Genomic DNA, 16,662 nt, shown 5'->3' with positions numbered 1-16,662 from the left:
ACTCAATAAAATTGTCTATACATTCCATAAACACTCCATGAAATTGTTTATACACTCTATAAAATAGTTTAAACACTCCATACACTGCATAACATTATAAATAAACTCCATACAATAATCAAACACAACAAAATTAAATGAAATATCACTATCAATTTACAATCACTCAAATAAAAACTATAAATCCTTTAAATAAAATCCTATTACTATTTGAGACTTACTAGAAAATTACAAGAAATATTTTAAATTTTTCTTAGGAAAGTTAAATGGACCTCTTATTGCCTTTTCTAAGGAAATAAATAAAAATTAATAATTAATCTAATATATTATTATACTTATCGATAAAATTTTAATCACATAAAATGTCAAACACAAAATTGCAATAAAAATTGCCTCATGCTCAAAGTATTATATCATCAACTGTCAAATACTTATTCAAATTTTTTCTATATGGTTTTATAACCCATCTTGGCAAGAAAATTTTACTTAGAAAATTATATGATTTTTTAAAAAGAATTTATAATTAAAAAAATATTTTGAAAAAACATGAGGCACTAATGGTCCCTATATTTATACTAAAAATGTCTTTTCAATATTTATTGAAAAAACCACTAATAGTCTCTAGAAACGTATTTCTACTAAAATATATTTTCAATTTTTTTAGGAGCCACGAGGAAGGGACAAAGAGTTTTTTTTTCCTTGTTTATGATCTCGCACGTAGGGTTGGCTTTGAATAAATTATATATAAAATTATGCATACATTTAAAAAAAATATATAACGATAAGGGAGGTTCAGGATTGAATTTCAATAATGGATTAAAATGCACCAATATTAATCGTTTTTACTCCAATTGTTGTCTAGCTTGTTTTGTAATTTTTGAATCTGGCCATAATTTATTATGGCCTCCTCAGTGCCTCTAGATGAAAATTTATATTCTAGGAAAAACTAAAAATATTTTTCCTATGATACATATTCCAAAAAAAACCTTTAAATAAAAATTTATTACGATTAGTGACTTATTAGAAAATTACAAGAAATATTTTAAAATTTTCTTAGGAAAGTTAAATGGACCTTTTATTGCCTCTTATAGGGAAATAAATAAAAATTAATAATCAATCTAATATATTATTATACTTATCGATAAATTTTAATTAAATAAAATATCAAACACCAAATTGCAATGAAAATTGCTTCATGCTAAAAGTATTACAGCATCAATTATTAAATACTTATTCAAAAAAATTTTATACAGTTTTCTACCCCATCTTGGTACGAAAATCTTAATTATAAAATTATATGATTTTTAATAAAAAGTTTCAATTAGAAAAATATTTTTAAAAAATGAGACACTAATAGTTTATAGAAACTTATTTCTATAAAAAAAAATTAATTTTTTCGAGTGGAAAAAGTTTTTTTTTTACTTTATGCACGTGCGAGATCATCTTTGTGCGGGGGAGGGGGGAAATTATTTCTCCCATGAACTTAGGTTATGGGTTGGCTGAGATGACACGGAGGGAAGGGGGTTACGGCGTTGGGGAGGACTTGTCGTCGGGGATGACGACTGTGACGGAGGCGACAGTGACAGAAACAGAGGCGACGACGAGGAGAGGAAGAAATCGAACGGACGGCCACAGAGGCGGCTGGCGAGCAGCTGTGACGGCGGTAGAGGCAACGACAACTGCCGGCGGGAGGGGCTCGGCAGTGACGAGGGGAGGAAATGTCCCCCCCCCCCCCCCCCCCCTCGATCCCCCTCCCTCTCCCCTAGTCCCGATCCCGATACCGATCCGACAAACCAAACCTGGCTTCGGTCGAGCTCGGCTCATTAACGTAAACGAGCCGATTTCGGTGCTCGAACTCGGCTCGAGCTCGATAGATAACGAATCGAACCAAGCCGAACTCGAGCCTCTCGAGAGCCGACTCGGTTCGAAGCCACCCCTAAGTATAGTAATGTATGAGATTGACTATTATTTTCTATTTATTTCCCCCAAAAAAGGCACTAACAAGTTCATTAAATATCCCTTGGAAAATTTTAAAAATTTCCATGTAATTTCCTAGTAAAGCACTAATAAGATTTATGTAAAGGTTTTTTGAAAATGTGTATCTAGGAAAAGTATTTCCAATTTTTTCTAAGATATAAATTTCTAACCAAGGGCACTAACAAGACCTTAGTAAAAAATTTATTTGCTTCAAATACCCTTTTATAAATCTATTTTTTAAATAAAAGCTATATATTTTACAAAATATAAAAAATAATACGAGAATAAGAATATGTTAAGCAGGGTTAAAGAAAACCTGACCCTGTCCTAAACCACCTCACTATATAGGATGAAGGACTAACCCATTCCCACCTTAGAAGGGTTGTGCATCTCTAACACTCCAGTTCCACCCATTCCCACCTTAGAAGGATGATTCTAACAAAAATAAAATTTCCCTATAAAAAAGCAAGAAAGTCTACAAGTTTGGAGTTTCAAAGTATGCCCAAAGAGGAGGATGTTCATATTGCCCACTTAAGAAACCGATTTATTATTGATTATGCGATAGAAATGTACTTATCTCATCAAGATGTCTTATATATTGGGCGAGGCATCTCAAATTTTCGACGGAGGAAGATGTCTCACCCTTATATAAAAAATGACTGATATAATTTACTACGAAACACCTCGAGTTTTAACGTTAGCCAGAGGCCTAAGAAAACCGATATGCCCACCCTTGCAAGATTTACAAGGTAAGACATCTCAAATAAGCCAAACATACAATATAAAATTTAAATAAATTATAATTAATATTAAATTATTAAAAAAATTAGATAAAATTATTAGTTAATTTCCTAGTAGAGCAAACAAGGTATAAACTGAATATTTCATAATTAAATAAGAATCTGCACTAACATGGTTTGTGTAATAGCATTGGGTCTTTTTATCTTTCCTCTGACCTCTATGGGTAAAAGATTACGGATCCTGTCAACTAGATCCGATTATGCAACCGAATAATACCAAATCCGGTTTGGTTTGTGAACCGCCGGTTCGGAGACCAAAAAGGGCAAAGTAGGGAATATCTCTCATGGCCATATCTTTAAAGACTTTCAAATGGCTCTTTCTCATCATTCATACATTCAACAATAGTAGTAAAGATCAATGAGAGAGAAAGAGAAACCAAGGTGAATATTTTACTCTGCTTTATTCGCATATTCAAAGATATATTAATCTCTCTCTAGAGTGAAACGCGGTTGACAGTCGGAGGCTTGCAACCGAACTGACCCGAGTGAGAGTCCCTGCTCCTTACTCCGTGGTAGTAATACACCTTGTAGAAGTCCACGAGAGAGACCTTTTTTCTTCGTCTTCTTCGTCCTCTTTATTTTCGGTTTTGAATCCTTCCCTGAAATATCGAGACTCTCCCTGTGAACTTTCTCTCTCTAACCCCTTCCGGAGCGAGATTAATATTTTTATGCAGGGATGTATATATGGAAATATTTAAACAACCAAACCAAAAACCAAACACATACCAAAAAACCAAGGCAAGAAAGAATCCATGCATGATATGTAACATGCCATAATACGCCTCTCTCAATGCCTCCCTGTGTCCTTTGAAAACCTCTCCTTCTCCACCACGCCGCCTCGCTTCTCTATCACTTCGCTCCTCTTTGCATTTTCCCCAATTTCACACGACACCCATCTGTCTCTTCTCGCCTCTGCACTATTGCTTTGGCCTCGACTTTCGCCTCTCTAATGCTGGCTCTACTTTTGTCTTTGGTAATGCCTTTCTGGTCCCTTTTCACACGTACTTTCTTCAGCCTTGCAGCGATTCTATCGATGATTTGGGTTTGTTTCTGTGATGGATATTTTGGGTTTAGCCCGGTTTTATCACAGTGTTTTAAATTTCTTGCTTTTCCTTTTTTGTGCCTTTTTTTTTTTACTTTTTTTGGGTTTTTTTTTTCGGATGATCAGGGTTTAAGGGGTTTTGCAGTTTGGACGCATTTGATGGGCCGGATTGGGTTATAGTTCGTCTTTTCGTTCAATGATTTAGATTTTTTTTGTCCTGAAAAAGTTTTTTTTTTCCATCTTTCTGTGCGAGTTTTCAATGGGCCTAGTTTCTGGATATTGCTGATCAGGATTTCTTGAATGTTTCTGGGGGTGAGGTTATCTGGGTGTTGTATCCTGACATTTGATTTTCGCCATTGATTGCTTTATTTGGTGTTTTATCGAGGAATTCCAGTTGCCGACTGTGCAGGCAATATTTGTCTTGGGGTTTCTTTTGGGGCTTTTTCTACCGTTTGAAGACCCTGATGATTGGTTTGGATTGCCCGTATTGTCCGGATTATGATGTGTTATAAAATTTTCATCCTCTGATGAAGTCCATTGCAATAATTATGATTTTCTTTGAGGCTGTTTGTTTCGACTGTTAGCTGCATATCGTTTGCTGATATGCCAATTACCCAAAAATGGCGAATACATTTGGGTTTATTCTCTTTGAGTTACTTTATGGCTTTGTCTTTGATGATATAGGATCTTTCCCCCGGGGGATGTCAATCAGTTCTGTTTACACAAAAAACATTCTAACTTAGCAGCATTGAGAGGTTGATCAGTGTTTTGAACTAATCTGTCCTGTTTTGCAGAGATTCCTCTAATTTCAAGTTGTCCTGCCAAAATGTCTGTAAACTTCTCAACTGGACGCAATATTTGGTGGTTTAAATGGTTTACACTTTGACTTCCAGTTCGTATCAGATATTGTTTCGCCAGGGAGCTTATGTTCTATACCTGTATAGTTCTTTTTCACTTTCTAGTTGATAATTTGTTTTCACTTTTTTTTGGCCCCGGGGCTTTCCAGTTGATGATTTTTTGTCTTGCTTTCTCAACAAAAGTGTGAACTGATACCATAGTTAAGAATTTTGTCTTTCATTTTCTCCACCTTGTTCTGACTAATGTTTGGTTTTTGACAAAATAGTTGGGGACCCTAATGATGGGAAGGTCTACTTCATTTTGCATACTGGTTCGGTATCTTCAATGGAATAAAATGAATATTTGTTGTTTTAACATGTCGGATTTTAGTTCTTTCCTTTGCAAGTGTTTAAAAAAGGCTTATTTAGATTTTCATTTGGTTCTGATTTTGATTTTTTGCTAGCACTACAGGCAATTTTCTGCACGGCAGCATTTTTCGAATAGAAGTGGCTCTGCTTGGTCATCATAGAAAATCTTATACCTCACTGCTCTCGATATGGACAAAGACGGATCTGATCAAGCCCTTCAAGCAATTGAAATGCTTCTAGGAGACTTCTCGGATGCAGCATCGTCAAATCCCCCTACTGAGGAACCGAAGCCCACTATTTCAGCATCAGACTTGAAAACCATCTCTCCGGGAACTGCAAATGGGAATTCAGGTGGTTTTACTATGTTCTATCATCCTTCTGAAAACACGCAACAAGCTGGCAACACAACCATCTATGATGGATTAACCTTTGAGAGGCATTCTTCTAAAAGTCCTTTTGATCAGAAACTTCAAAGAAATGGAAATGCTGATGCAGCTAAAGTTATACTAAAACATGAATATCAATCACCTATCTCAGATAGAAGACATGATACATCAAACCTCCCTGATGACCAATCCTTGGCTTCTGCATTTGCTGATTTGAGTTTCAAAGAGTCTGTAATTGTAGAACCGACTATGTCTGGACAACTTAAGTTTAAGAATGTACCAAACTGTTCATTTTCACTGGATGCACAATACTCAAACCACTTCAGGAAGCCTTTTCCTGTTACTGATTCGGGTGGGATGGTTTTTCCTCCATCACCTAATACCCTAAACAGCCTGAATGTGGTTGATCCAATGTTAGAGCCGTATCCATCAATTGCAAGCTCAAATGGGCTTAACAGATTCAGTTTGGAAATGAATGGACAAGAAAGTATGAAACTACTTAACAATCAGAAAAGCCATGAACATTTTATGGGTGACTTGATGGACTGGAGGGGGAATCCTCCAGTGATTTCTGGAGCACCATTACAACAACATTCTAGGATACATGCTTTTCCTGTTGGACCGACAAGCTTTCCTGTCCAAGGGATGGAATTCCCTGTTCCGGCTTTTCAGCAGCAGGTCTATTTGGAGACACAGTCTTCTCCTTGCATACAGCAGCAGCACTTGGGCCGGGCTCACATTAGTTGGAACCATTTAGAGGATGATAAGTATTCCAAAATGCACCCACAATATATTTACTTACAGCAGCTTCAAAATCAATTATCAGAAGCTCATCCAATTCAAGCTAGTGGTACCACACCTGTTGGGTCCATGTCTCGAAATCTAAGGCATCCATATCTTGATGCATCATTGGTGGACCAAATTGAACAGGTCAACCAGGATACCTATTGGAACAACAGAAGGGGATTCAAATATCCAGATCTTTCATCACTTGGTGGTAGCACGTGTCATTTCCATGCACATGGCTACTGTGGAAGGGCAGAGTGCTGCGCTTTAGCACATGATAGGAAACAAACAGCTGGGCAAGGTTTTACAGCTAGTGATTTACTTGGTGTCCAAGTTATGGACAAAGGAGTAGAGTCCTATTTCCCTGAGAAGATCCTGACTAGGTCTCATGGTTTGAACTCAATAAAATTGATCAGACCTGGTTCTGTTGGTGGGCTTGGATCACTTAACCAGGCAAATTCTAATGGAAGGACATTGTCAAATGGACAATATCACAATCCTTCCTCTGGTCTTTCTGGTTGTGGATCCTTTCTGTTGGATGGTCGAAGTTCATATGCTTCCTCCCCTGACAATTTGGACGGTAGAATTTTTTCGAGGTCCCAGCCACAGAAATATAACTCAGTGGATGAAGTTGTAGGAAGAATCTATCAAATGGCTAAAGATCAACATGGCTGTCGATTCTTGCAGAGGAAATTCATTGAGGGTACTCCTGAAGATGTTCAGAAGATTTTTGTTGAGATCATAGATCACATTGTGGAACTCATGACAGATCCATTTGGTAATTATCTTGTCCAAAAGTTACTTGAAGTGTGTGATGAGGATCAGAGGATGCAAATTCTTTGTTCTGTCACACGAAAAGACAGGGATCTGATAAAAATTTCTTGTGATATGCATGGGTATGTTCTATTTTCATGCACTACTGGTCGTCATTCTCAAGTTAACTACTTTCTGACAATTTTTTATTCTGTTTTGTCAATTGTTCTTTATACAGGACTCGAGCTGTACAGAAGGTGATTGAAACTCTTAAGACTCCTGAACAAACTTCTATTGTTGTTTCTTCACTCAAGCCTGGTATAGTTACGTTGATAAAGGACATGAATGGCAATCATGTTGCTCAGCGATGCTTGCAACACCTAATGCTAGAATATAGAAAGGTAATGAACGACTATTCTTTTTTCATTCACAAAACAATGGTTTGTGAATTTTAATAACTCTCGTCTTTCTTTTGAAGTAAAGTGCCTAGATATTTATGGTCTCTCTCTCTCTCTCACACACACACAAAGCTGTCTTCTGTATAAAGTGAGTAGAAAATGAATGTAGTTAGTAAAAAAAGTATGACCAAATTAATCATTTTATGTGCCATCTGATCTTGTATTTTTTTAGCTCTCTGCATTTCATGCTAGTTTTAGTTGTGGACCTCATGGTCTTTAGCTTGAGATCTTAAATCTTATAACGTTAGTTCAGGCGCTGATTGCTGCTGTTCCAAGTGTTAATGTCCATTAATGTCCATTTTGTGAACAACTACTGTCCATAACAAATCTGTGGCACCAAACTAAAGACGTAATGATAAAAAGAGAAGAACAGAAAGGCCCTTAAATTTGACTTAGAGGACTGTTTGCTGATTACAAAAGAGAAGCTGCAGTTTTCTTTTGCACATGAATGCTAAGACCAAAAGCCATGTACTAGTTATGATAATTATTATAAAAAAAATATATTGTTTTTGTTGGTTAAGATTCCTAGAGACTTTAAATCTTCTTAGTGAGATGAAATAATTTTGGGGTTCACACCTATGATCTTCGTTTAACTTAAGTTAATATTGACTATGCAAGTTCATCTTGCAAAATCAGTTAAAGTTCTCTTTTCCAAAGAGCTTAGCATTGCTGTATTTTAAAGATGACATTCATCTTTGTGATTATTTGAAGTTGGATCAAACTAATGCAGGCAGATAGTCAAGAAATTTGCTAATTAAGCTATAAGATGGAGATGTATAATAGGAAAATCACAGGATACTACGTTTTTTTATGTCTAAATCTTAACTTTTTGGTTGGAAGTGATTGTCCTTTCCTGCATGCTTGAGCCATTTTTTAAACCTCATTCACTTCAGCACTTTATCAAACTTTTAGAAATGCAAATGTTTGAATCCCTTTTTTTTCTTGTTTCCATTACTTCTTGGATTTAGCTTATTTTAGCCGTTCAGTTGTCCATCTGTAGTGGCATAAACTTTTTTGTAAAGGTGCATCCTATTACCATGGATGAGAGTTTAATTCTTTCAAGGCTTATCACATAATTGTTTAATTCTTTCACGGGTTATTACATAATTGTTTAATTCTTTCAAGGGTTATTACATAATTGCATAACTTATCTGCATTCTTCTTATTGTACATTTCAGGGGTTAGGTTCTTGTTACAAACCAGGGCCTTTTTTCCTCTCATTTGAATTACCATGAAGAATTGAGTTAATTGGCCAGAGTTGTTTTTATATTGAACTTCTTTATGTATGCCATTGCGTCCTGTCAGTTGCTTCGCTTTTTTTTACCAGATAGGTCTGACATTTCAAGAATACTAATTAGAACCTTATTGGTTGAGGAGGAAGATCGGTTCTTTCCATGAGCAGGACATGCATGATATAGAAGTCTGTTTTTGTTATCTCAAACCTGTAATTATGTTGGAAAATGTTTAATAGGTCAATTGTTGTGTTAAACATCTAGTGACATGTGATGGTGATACTCGTAGCTGCATATGCTTTCAGAATTGCAAATAAACTTAACTTTCAGCCACTTTATCAGAAATAGAAGCAAATCACAATATGGGGTTTAAACTTTTTTACGTTTCAGGAGGTATGTTGCCAAATGAAATCAAGATAGATTGCTACCTATGTAGAATTCAACAAATCTTACATGGGGGTGTCTTTCCTGCTCTCATAAAACTTCTTTTACTTTAGATCCAAAGCTTGTCCCCACTGATGAAGCATGTGGCTGGACCTAATCTTGTAGAGTCATTAACCATGACTACGTGGTTGCTTGTTGGTTGCCACAGTTTGTTAAACCTATTAAATTGCTAGATCAGGTCTCATTAATCAAGTTGTCTCTTTTCTTGCTATAATTGTCAAGGACCTAATAAGCTAAGATATTGGTAACTTGATGCAGTTTCTATTTGATGCTGCAACGGCTTACTGTGTCGAGCTTGCTACGGATCGCCATGGTTGCTGTGTGCTGCAAAAATGCCTCCAAAATTCTGATGGGGAGCAGAGCAATAGCCTGATGGCAGAGATTACTTCCAGCGCCCTTGTTCTTTCACAAGATCCATTTGGGTATGAGCTAGATATTCCAGTCTCATTTCTTTCAATCCAAGATTTCAACACCTCATATGAATGCTTAAATATTTAATCATTGTGCAGGAATTATGTTGTACAGTTTGTCATTGAACAAGGGATTCCATGGGCTATAGCTAATGTCATGGACCAACTAGAAGGCAACTACTGTCAACTTTCTATGCAAAAATATAGCAGCAATGTTGTAGAAAAATGCCTCAAGCATGCCGGAGAGGACAAGCAGGCCCATATTATTCTAGAGTTGATAAATAGTTCTGACTTTGGGCAAATCCTACAAGACCCATATGGCAATTATGTTGTTCAATCTGCTCTTGCTAATTCTAAGGTTCGAGCGTCGTCACATTATTATATATCTGATATTTCTCTGTTTGTTTGTGTTAGGTTTACCTCATTGACATTATCTTTCAATTTAGCAGGGGCCTATTCGTGCAGCTTTTGTGGAAGCAATCCGGCCACACATTTCTGCACTCCGTACAAGTCCTTATGGGAAGAAAGTCCTGTCAAGTAACATCCTGAAGAAGTAACAGAAATCAGTTTTTGGTAAATTTTGCATATTGGTCGTTTACTACAGTTTCTTGCACATTTGCAGGCAAATGGTAAATATACATACCATCCGTGGGAAGCTCATGTAAACTTTGTAATAAATACAGCTTTTTGTGAGGTGTTAAGGGATGGAGACCATGAAGAAAGGGCCAGTTAAATTGTATAGCAATCTGTTAGAAGATCTAAAGAACAAGGTGCATTTTGGAATGACTGATGCCTTTTATGTGGCCGCGAGGATCGGTCCAATGGCGGTTTTGCTTGGAGACTGATCTCACTTTTACTATTATAGTAGTATAGAGTTGGTTAGGAATAAAAATGTAGATTGGTGGTAAAGGTTATATAGATGAGGAAGGTGGCTTTTTATAATTATTTTCTTGGGTCTTCTCACCCGAGACATTTTCAGAGTCATTAAATTTATTTTTCTATTGTCACTGTAACTTCTTGATATCTTGTAATGATCAAACTTGGGTTCGTCCATGTCGTTATAAACCCATGTTTATATAATCAGTGCTGGTAAAATTTATGTGACTTTGCTATATAGTGTCTGTTCTCTTTGTTCTTTTCTTGTTTTAAATTGTGAGTAGTGTTTTATGTGGATATATGTTTCTCTTTATTAAGTTGGAAGTCAAGATTCAATATCTTTATGGTGAAGAATTCCATATCTCCGATTTTTGTGAATTATAGTGTCCGATGTTTTACCTTCATCAAAACAGGTATTTGTAGGTTACAAAGAGATAAGATTTTATATGATAAACATTATCACTAGGAGAGTTTACTTAGCTTTAGAGTTATAATTTGAGATAATCTCAAATTCTCTTAGCCTTATCTTTATCTCTATCATGTCCCTGTAAGATGAGTTTTGAGAGTCTAGCGTGTTTAGGGAAGTGGTTTGGTGAGAGCATCTGTTAATTAATCAGCAGAGGAGACATGAGTCACTCGATGAATACCGCTCTGAACTTGTTCTTGAATAGTGGTAATCTAAAGTTACATGTTTCATGTGCGAGTGAAAGATTTCATTGGAACACAAATTTATAACATCGATATTGTCACAATAAAGTATCGGTTATTGCATAAGAACAACACAAATTTTAGTGAGAAGAGAGCAGATCCAATGGATCTTAGTTGTAGTGGTTGCAACATATCGATATTCCGCCTTGGTAGAGGATCAAGCTACAGTTCGTTGTTTTTTATAACTCCAAGAGATAGGATTGCGACCTAGGTAAACAATATAGGCACTGGTTGAAGTGAAATCATCCTTGTTACTTGCCAAGTCAACATTAGAGAATGCATGAAGAGATAAAAAAGATCGTCGATGTATTACGATACCATGATCCAGAGTCCCACAAAGATAGCGTAACAATCATTTGACCACATCCCAATGATCAATAGTAGGGCAATGCATAAACTGGGATAACTTATTTACCACATAAGCAATATCAGGGCGAGTAAGAGACAAATATTGCAGGCACCACCATTTTAATGTAGAACTTCTTTTTAATACAAAAAATCGAGCACTACAATCTGATTGGGGTGGAGAATTTAGAGCTCTTAATAATGTGCTGTAATCCTTTGGTATTTTCTATAGAATTCCCTATCCATATGCACACTCACAAAATGGTTCGGTGGAAAGAAAGCACTGCCATATTGTCGAGACCAGACTTGCACTCCTTGCACATTCCTCAATACCTCATTCATATTGGTCAGATGCCTTTGTCACGACTGTTTTTTTAATAGACTTCCAACTCCAGTTTTAAGCAATAAGTCACCTTTTGAAGTTCTATTTCATCAAAAGCCAGATTACATGTTTCTAAAGACAACAATGTTGGCCTAATCTTCGGCCATATAATAAACACAAGATTAATTTCCAATCTCTTCCGTGTGTATTTCTTGGTTATAACTCCTCTCATCATGGTTATCTTTGTTTTCATGTTCCCATTGCCAAAATGTATGTTTCCAGGGACGTATTATTTGATGAAAACACATTCCCCTTCTCAGTGTCCTCACGAACCCACCCACTCAAAATAAGTCCACTCCATTGCACATATTTTTACCAAATTTGTTGTCTTCCAGTCATGGGTCTTCACAATATAACTCTATTTCCTTGCCCGTTGCCAACTCAAGTCCACATACAATTAATTCTTCAACTCACGGCCCTGGCCCAATTAATTCTTCCCCTCCTACTCATATCACTCCCACCTGTAGCAACAATCCAAAACCCATTAAAACAAATCATCTTTTCAGCACTTCAGAAACAAGTCTTTATGACTCAGCCACCTGGGTTTGTACACCCTCAATTTCCTCATTATGTCTGCAAGCTCAACAAAACTTTATATGGCCTTAAACAGGCTCCACGAGCTTGATATGCACGATTGAGTTCTCGATTACTTGAATTGGGCTTTATTGTTTCCAAATCCGATTCATCGTTGTGTATCTATCGGCATAACTCTGTGGTTGTATATTTTTTGGTATATGTGGATGATATAGTGTTTACTGGCTCTAATTCAGTTGTTCTAAAACACATCATTTCAGTTTTAAGCACTGATTTTCCTCTTAAAGACTTAGTGTCTTTGCATTATTTTTTCGGAATTGAATGTAATCGTACCAGCACTAGACTGAAGTTATCTCAAAAGAAATACATTTTGGAATTACTCAAAAGGACAAACATGTTGAATTGCAAGCCTGTCGGCAGTCCTATGTCCCCTTCTGCCAAGTTATCTACCTTTGATTCAACCTCAGTAGAAGACGCCTCTTTTTATAGAAGTATTGTGGGAAGCTTACAGTACGTATTGTTTACAAGACCAGATCTTGCATTCTCTGTCAATCGTGTGTGCCAATTTATGCATGTTCCATGGCAAAGTGTTAAAAGAATTTTACGGTATCTAAAACACACATTGGACTACGGTCTCTGGATTACACCTTCTCCCATTTTTTCTCTTTCTCTGGCTGCTTACAGGTGTAGGCTAGGTTGGCTATCCAGACGACAGAAAATCAACCGGTGGCTATTGTGTTTTTTATGGCAAGAACTTGGTTTCATGGAGTTCAAAGAAGCAATCAACCATAGCTAGATCAAGTACGGAGGCGAAATATAAGGCACTAGCTCATGCTACTTATGAATTATTGTGGCTGCAATCACTCCTATCTGAGTTAGGAATATTTTTAACTAAACCCCTTACTCTTTACTGTGACAATTTGGGGGCCACTTACCTCTCCATGAATCTAGTAATGCACTCCCGTACCAAACATGTTGACGTTGACTATCACTTTGTTCGGGATCGTATTCAAGCAAAGGCACTTCAAGTTTCATTTCTATTAAGCAAATATCAACTTGTCGATATATTTACAAAACCATTGTCCACTACCAGATTTTCAACATTGAGATCGAGCCTTACTATTCTTCCAGATATGCTTGGCTCCCAGGGGCATATCAACAGTACAAAGAAAGGCACCTCATCTGCACATACAAAAGACGTGCCAAGCCTGAATCCTCTACAATAAAATCTGTTGTATATGTGTCACTTTATTACTTGTAATTCTGACATATTGTTACAAAGAATATTCTCACTTGATGTATATAAATACCCACTATGTATTCAATACAAGAAGACGAGAAAGAAACATTTCTTTACAATTCTACGCAATTTGTTTGTTTTTAATAACTCCCAACAACATTCTGATATTCAAAGCATCAGAGAGTGTTGTGCCAGGGTAAAGTGTGAGTGTAGATGATAAGGCAAGTGGTGTAGCTATAGGCTTTGCATTTGTCATGCATGTGTGAGTAAGGAGATCAGAGATATACCGACGTTGAGACAAAAATAGGCCTTGAGAATGAGAAAGAACTTCAATTCCAAAAAAATAAGTCAAGGAGCCAAAATCTTTGAGTGAGAATCTTTGAGCAAGTAGGTGGACGAACGTTGTCATAGTTTGATCATTGTTTTCTATAATAATGATATCATCAACATAGACCAGAATATATATCACAATTAAACCTATAGAGAAAAGTCTGCATGAGAGTTGGTGAAGCACAAGGTGCTTGCTTGAGACCGTAGAGGGCCTTGCGAAGTTTGCATACATAATTGAGATTATTACAATCAATGAAGCCTGGTGGTTCTGCCATAAAGACATCTTCAAATAGTGTACAGTGGAGAAAAAACATTATAGATATCAAGTTGTCGAAGTGACCAGCCACAACTTATTGTAAGGCTAAGAACAATGCGAATAGTGGTAGGCTTAACAACAGGACTAAAAGTTTCATGATAATCAACCCGAGGGCCCTGGTAAACCCCTTTGGCAACTAAACGAGTATTGTACTTGTCAATAGAACTATCAGAAAGATATTTAGTATGAAAAATCCATTTGCAATCAACCAGATTCTACGAGGATCCGAGGGAACAAGTTCCCATGTCCCATTTTGAACAAGAGCATCATACTCATCAGACATAGTCTAATGCCATTTGGGATCGATGAGAGCTTGACTTACGGTTTTTGGTTCACGGTTGGCAAATGCAAGAACCTGGGCCGTGAGGTTTAGTTTTTTTTGGGCTTGTAAATGTTGTTCTTGGATATGGTGATAATAACACGGGGAGGTTTGGGGAGGGGGGAGGGGTGGACAATGAAAAACAGAGACTTTTATGTGGTCGGGACGACCATGAGAGAACTCCGAGAAGAGAGATTGAAGATCAAAGGATCTAATACCATATAGAATAAGAAGAATGAATAATTTTTTGATGTTTTATATTCATCAATACAAGCATTTATAGGTTACGAAGAGATAAGATCTTACATGATAAACATTATCACTAAGAGAGTTTACATGGTTTTAGAGTTACAATTTGAGACAATCTCAAATTATTTTAGCCTTATCTTTATATCTATCATGCCCCCGCAAGATGGAGCTCGGAGAGAAGAGTCCAATCTTGGTCTTCAAGATGAGGAAGCGTGTTCGAGCCAACGGTTTGGTGAGAGCATCTGCTAATTGATCAACAGAAAAGACATGAGTTACCTGAAGAACAATACTTTGAACTTGTTCTCGAATGAAATGGTAATCCAAAGATACATTTTTCATGGGCGAGTGAAAGACTTGATTAGAGCACAAATTTATAGCACCGATATTATCACAATAAAGTACCACTTGTCATAGAAGAAAAACACCAAGTTCAGTGAGAAGAGAGTAGATCCAATGGATCTCACTTACAGTGGTTACAACAGATCGATATTCCGCCTCGGTAGAGGATCGAACTACAGTTCGTTACTTCTTAGAATTCCAAGAGATAGGATTACGACCTAAGTTGACAATATAGGCACCGATTGAAGTAAAATCATTCTAGTTACCTGCCCAATCAGCATCAGAGAACATATGAAGAGACAAAAAAGATTATTGATGAATTACGATACCATGATCCAAAGTCCCACACATATAGCGTAATAATTGTTTGACAACATCCTATTGTTCAGTAGTAAAAAAAATGCATAAACTGGAAAAATTTATTTACCACATAAGCAATGTCAAGGAGAGTAAAACACAAATATTGCAGACTCCCAACAACTGTCTGATACTCAGATGCATCAGAGAGTGTCATGCCAGACTGAAGTGTAAGTTTAGATGATGTGGCAAGCGGTGTAGCTATAGCCTTTACATTTTTCATGCGTGTGCGAGCAAGGAGATCAGAGATATATCGGTGTTGAGACATAAATAGGCCTTGAGAATGAGGAAGAACTTCAATTCCAAGAAAATAAGTCAAGGAGCCAAGATCTTTGAGAAAGAAGGTGGACGAACGTTACCATAACTTGATCATTATTTCCTATAATAATGATATTATCAAAACAAACCAGAATATACAACAATTATACATGTGTGAGAGATAAATAAAGAAGAGTCTACATGGGAGTTGGTGAAGCCCAAGGTGATGAGAAAATGGCACAAGTCATGACACCAAACACGAGGTGATTGCTTGAGACTGTAGAAGGCCTTGCGAAGTTTACAGACATAATTGAGATTATGACGATCAATGAAGCCTAACGATTGTGCCATAATGACATATTCAAATAGTGTACCATGGAGAAAAATATTATTAAAATCAAATTATCGAAGTGACCAGCCACGATTTACTACAAGGCTAAGAACAATACGAATAGTGGTGGGTTTGACAACAAGACTAAAGGTTTCTTGATAATCATCCCCAGGGTGTCGGTGAAACCCTTTGGAAACTAAACAAGACTTGTACTTGTCGATAAAATCATCAGAAAGATATTTTGTATGAAAAATCCATTTGCAACCAACCAGATTATGCGAGGGATTTGATGGAACAAGCTCCCATGTCCCCTTCCGAACAAGAGCATCATACTCATTAGACATACCCTGACGCCATTTGGGATTGGTGAGAACTTGAGTTATGATTGTTGGTTCACGGTTGACAGATGTAGGAACCTGGGCAGTGAGGTTTAATTTTTTTGATAGGGAAAAATAGTCTTCTATCTTCTGTGTGGTCGTGAATGGCACGTGCAGGAGAGAGCTCTGGGTCAAATCTTCAACTCCGAGAAGAGGGATTGAAGATCGAAGGCTCTAATACCATATAGAATAAAAAGTGAATAATTTT

The 16,662-nt window shown here is 36.8% G+C and overlaps 1 protein-coding gene across 4 annotated transcripts; it reads left to right on the top strand.

Annotated features, from left to right (window-relative positions):
• Positions 1-3,412: 3,412 nt before the first annotated feature.
• On the top strand, positions 3,413-10,577 carry LOC137935025 (uncharacterized). Of its 4 annotated transcripts, XM_068779653.1 has the most exons (8): positions 3,413-3,750; positions 4,614-4,757; positions 5,128-7,092; positions 7,188-7,350; positions 9,342-9,505; positions 9,593-9,851; positions 9,943-10,066; positions 10,177-10,577. In XM_068779653.1, the coding sequence occupies exons 3-7, from the start codon at positions 5,213-5,215 to the stop codon at positions 10,048-10,050; spliced, it is 2,574 nt and encodes an 857-aa protein (XP_068635754.1). In that variant the 5' UTR covers positions 3,413-3,750; positions 4,614-4,757; positions 5,128-5,212; the 3' UTR covers positions 10,051-10,066; positions 10,177-10,577. The 4 variants fall into 4 exon arrangements, with proteins under 4 accessions (XP_068635754.1, XP_068635753.1, XP_068635751.1 ...); XM_068779652.1 differs by having other exon boundaries at positions 4,614-4,651; positions 5,120-7,092; positions 9,943-10,577; XM_068779650.1 differs by having other exon boundaries at positions 9,943-10,577.
• Positions 10,578-16,662: the final 6,085 nt, after the last annotated feature.

Source organism: Aristolochia californica, unplaced genomic scaffold, assembly GCF_029961685.1.
Source record: "Aristolochia californica isolate CCGP_79_NKW_82.1479 unplaced genomic scaffold, dmAriCali1.0.hap1 SCAF_6, whole genome shotgun sequence".
Taxonomy (NCBI): Eukaryota; Viridiplantae; Streptophyta; class Magnoliopsida; order Piperales; family Aristolochiaceae; genus Aristolochia; species Aristolochia californica.
This window is presented reverse-complemented; position numbering and strand designations above follow the sequence as displayed.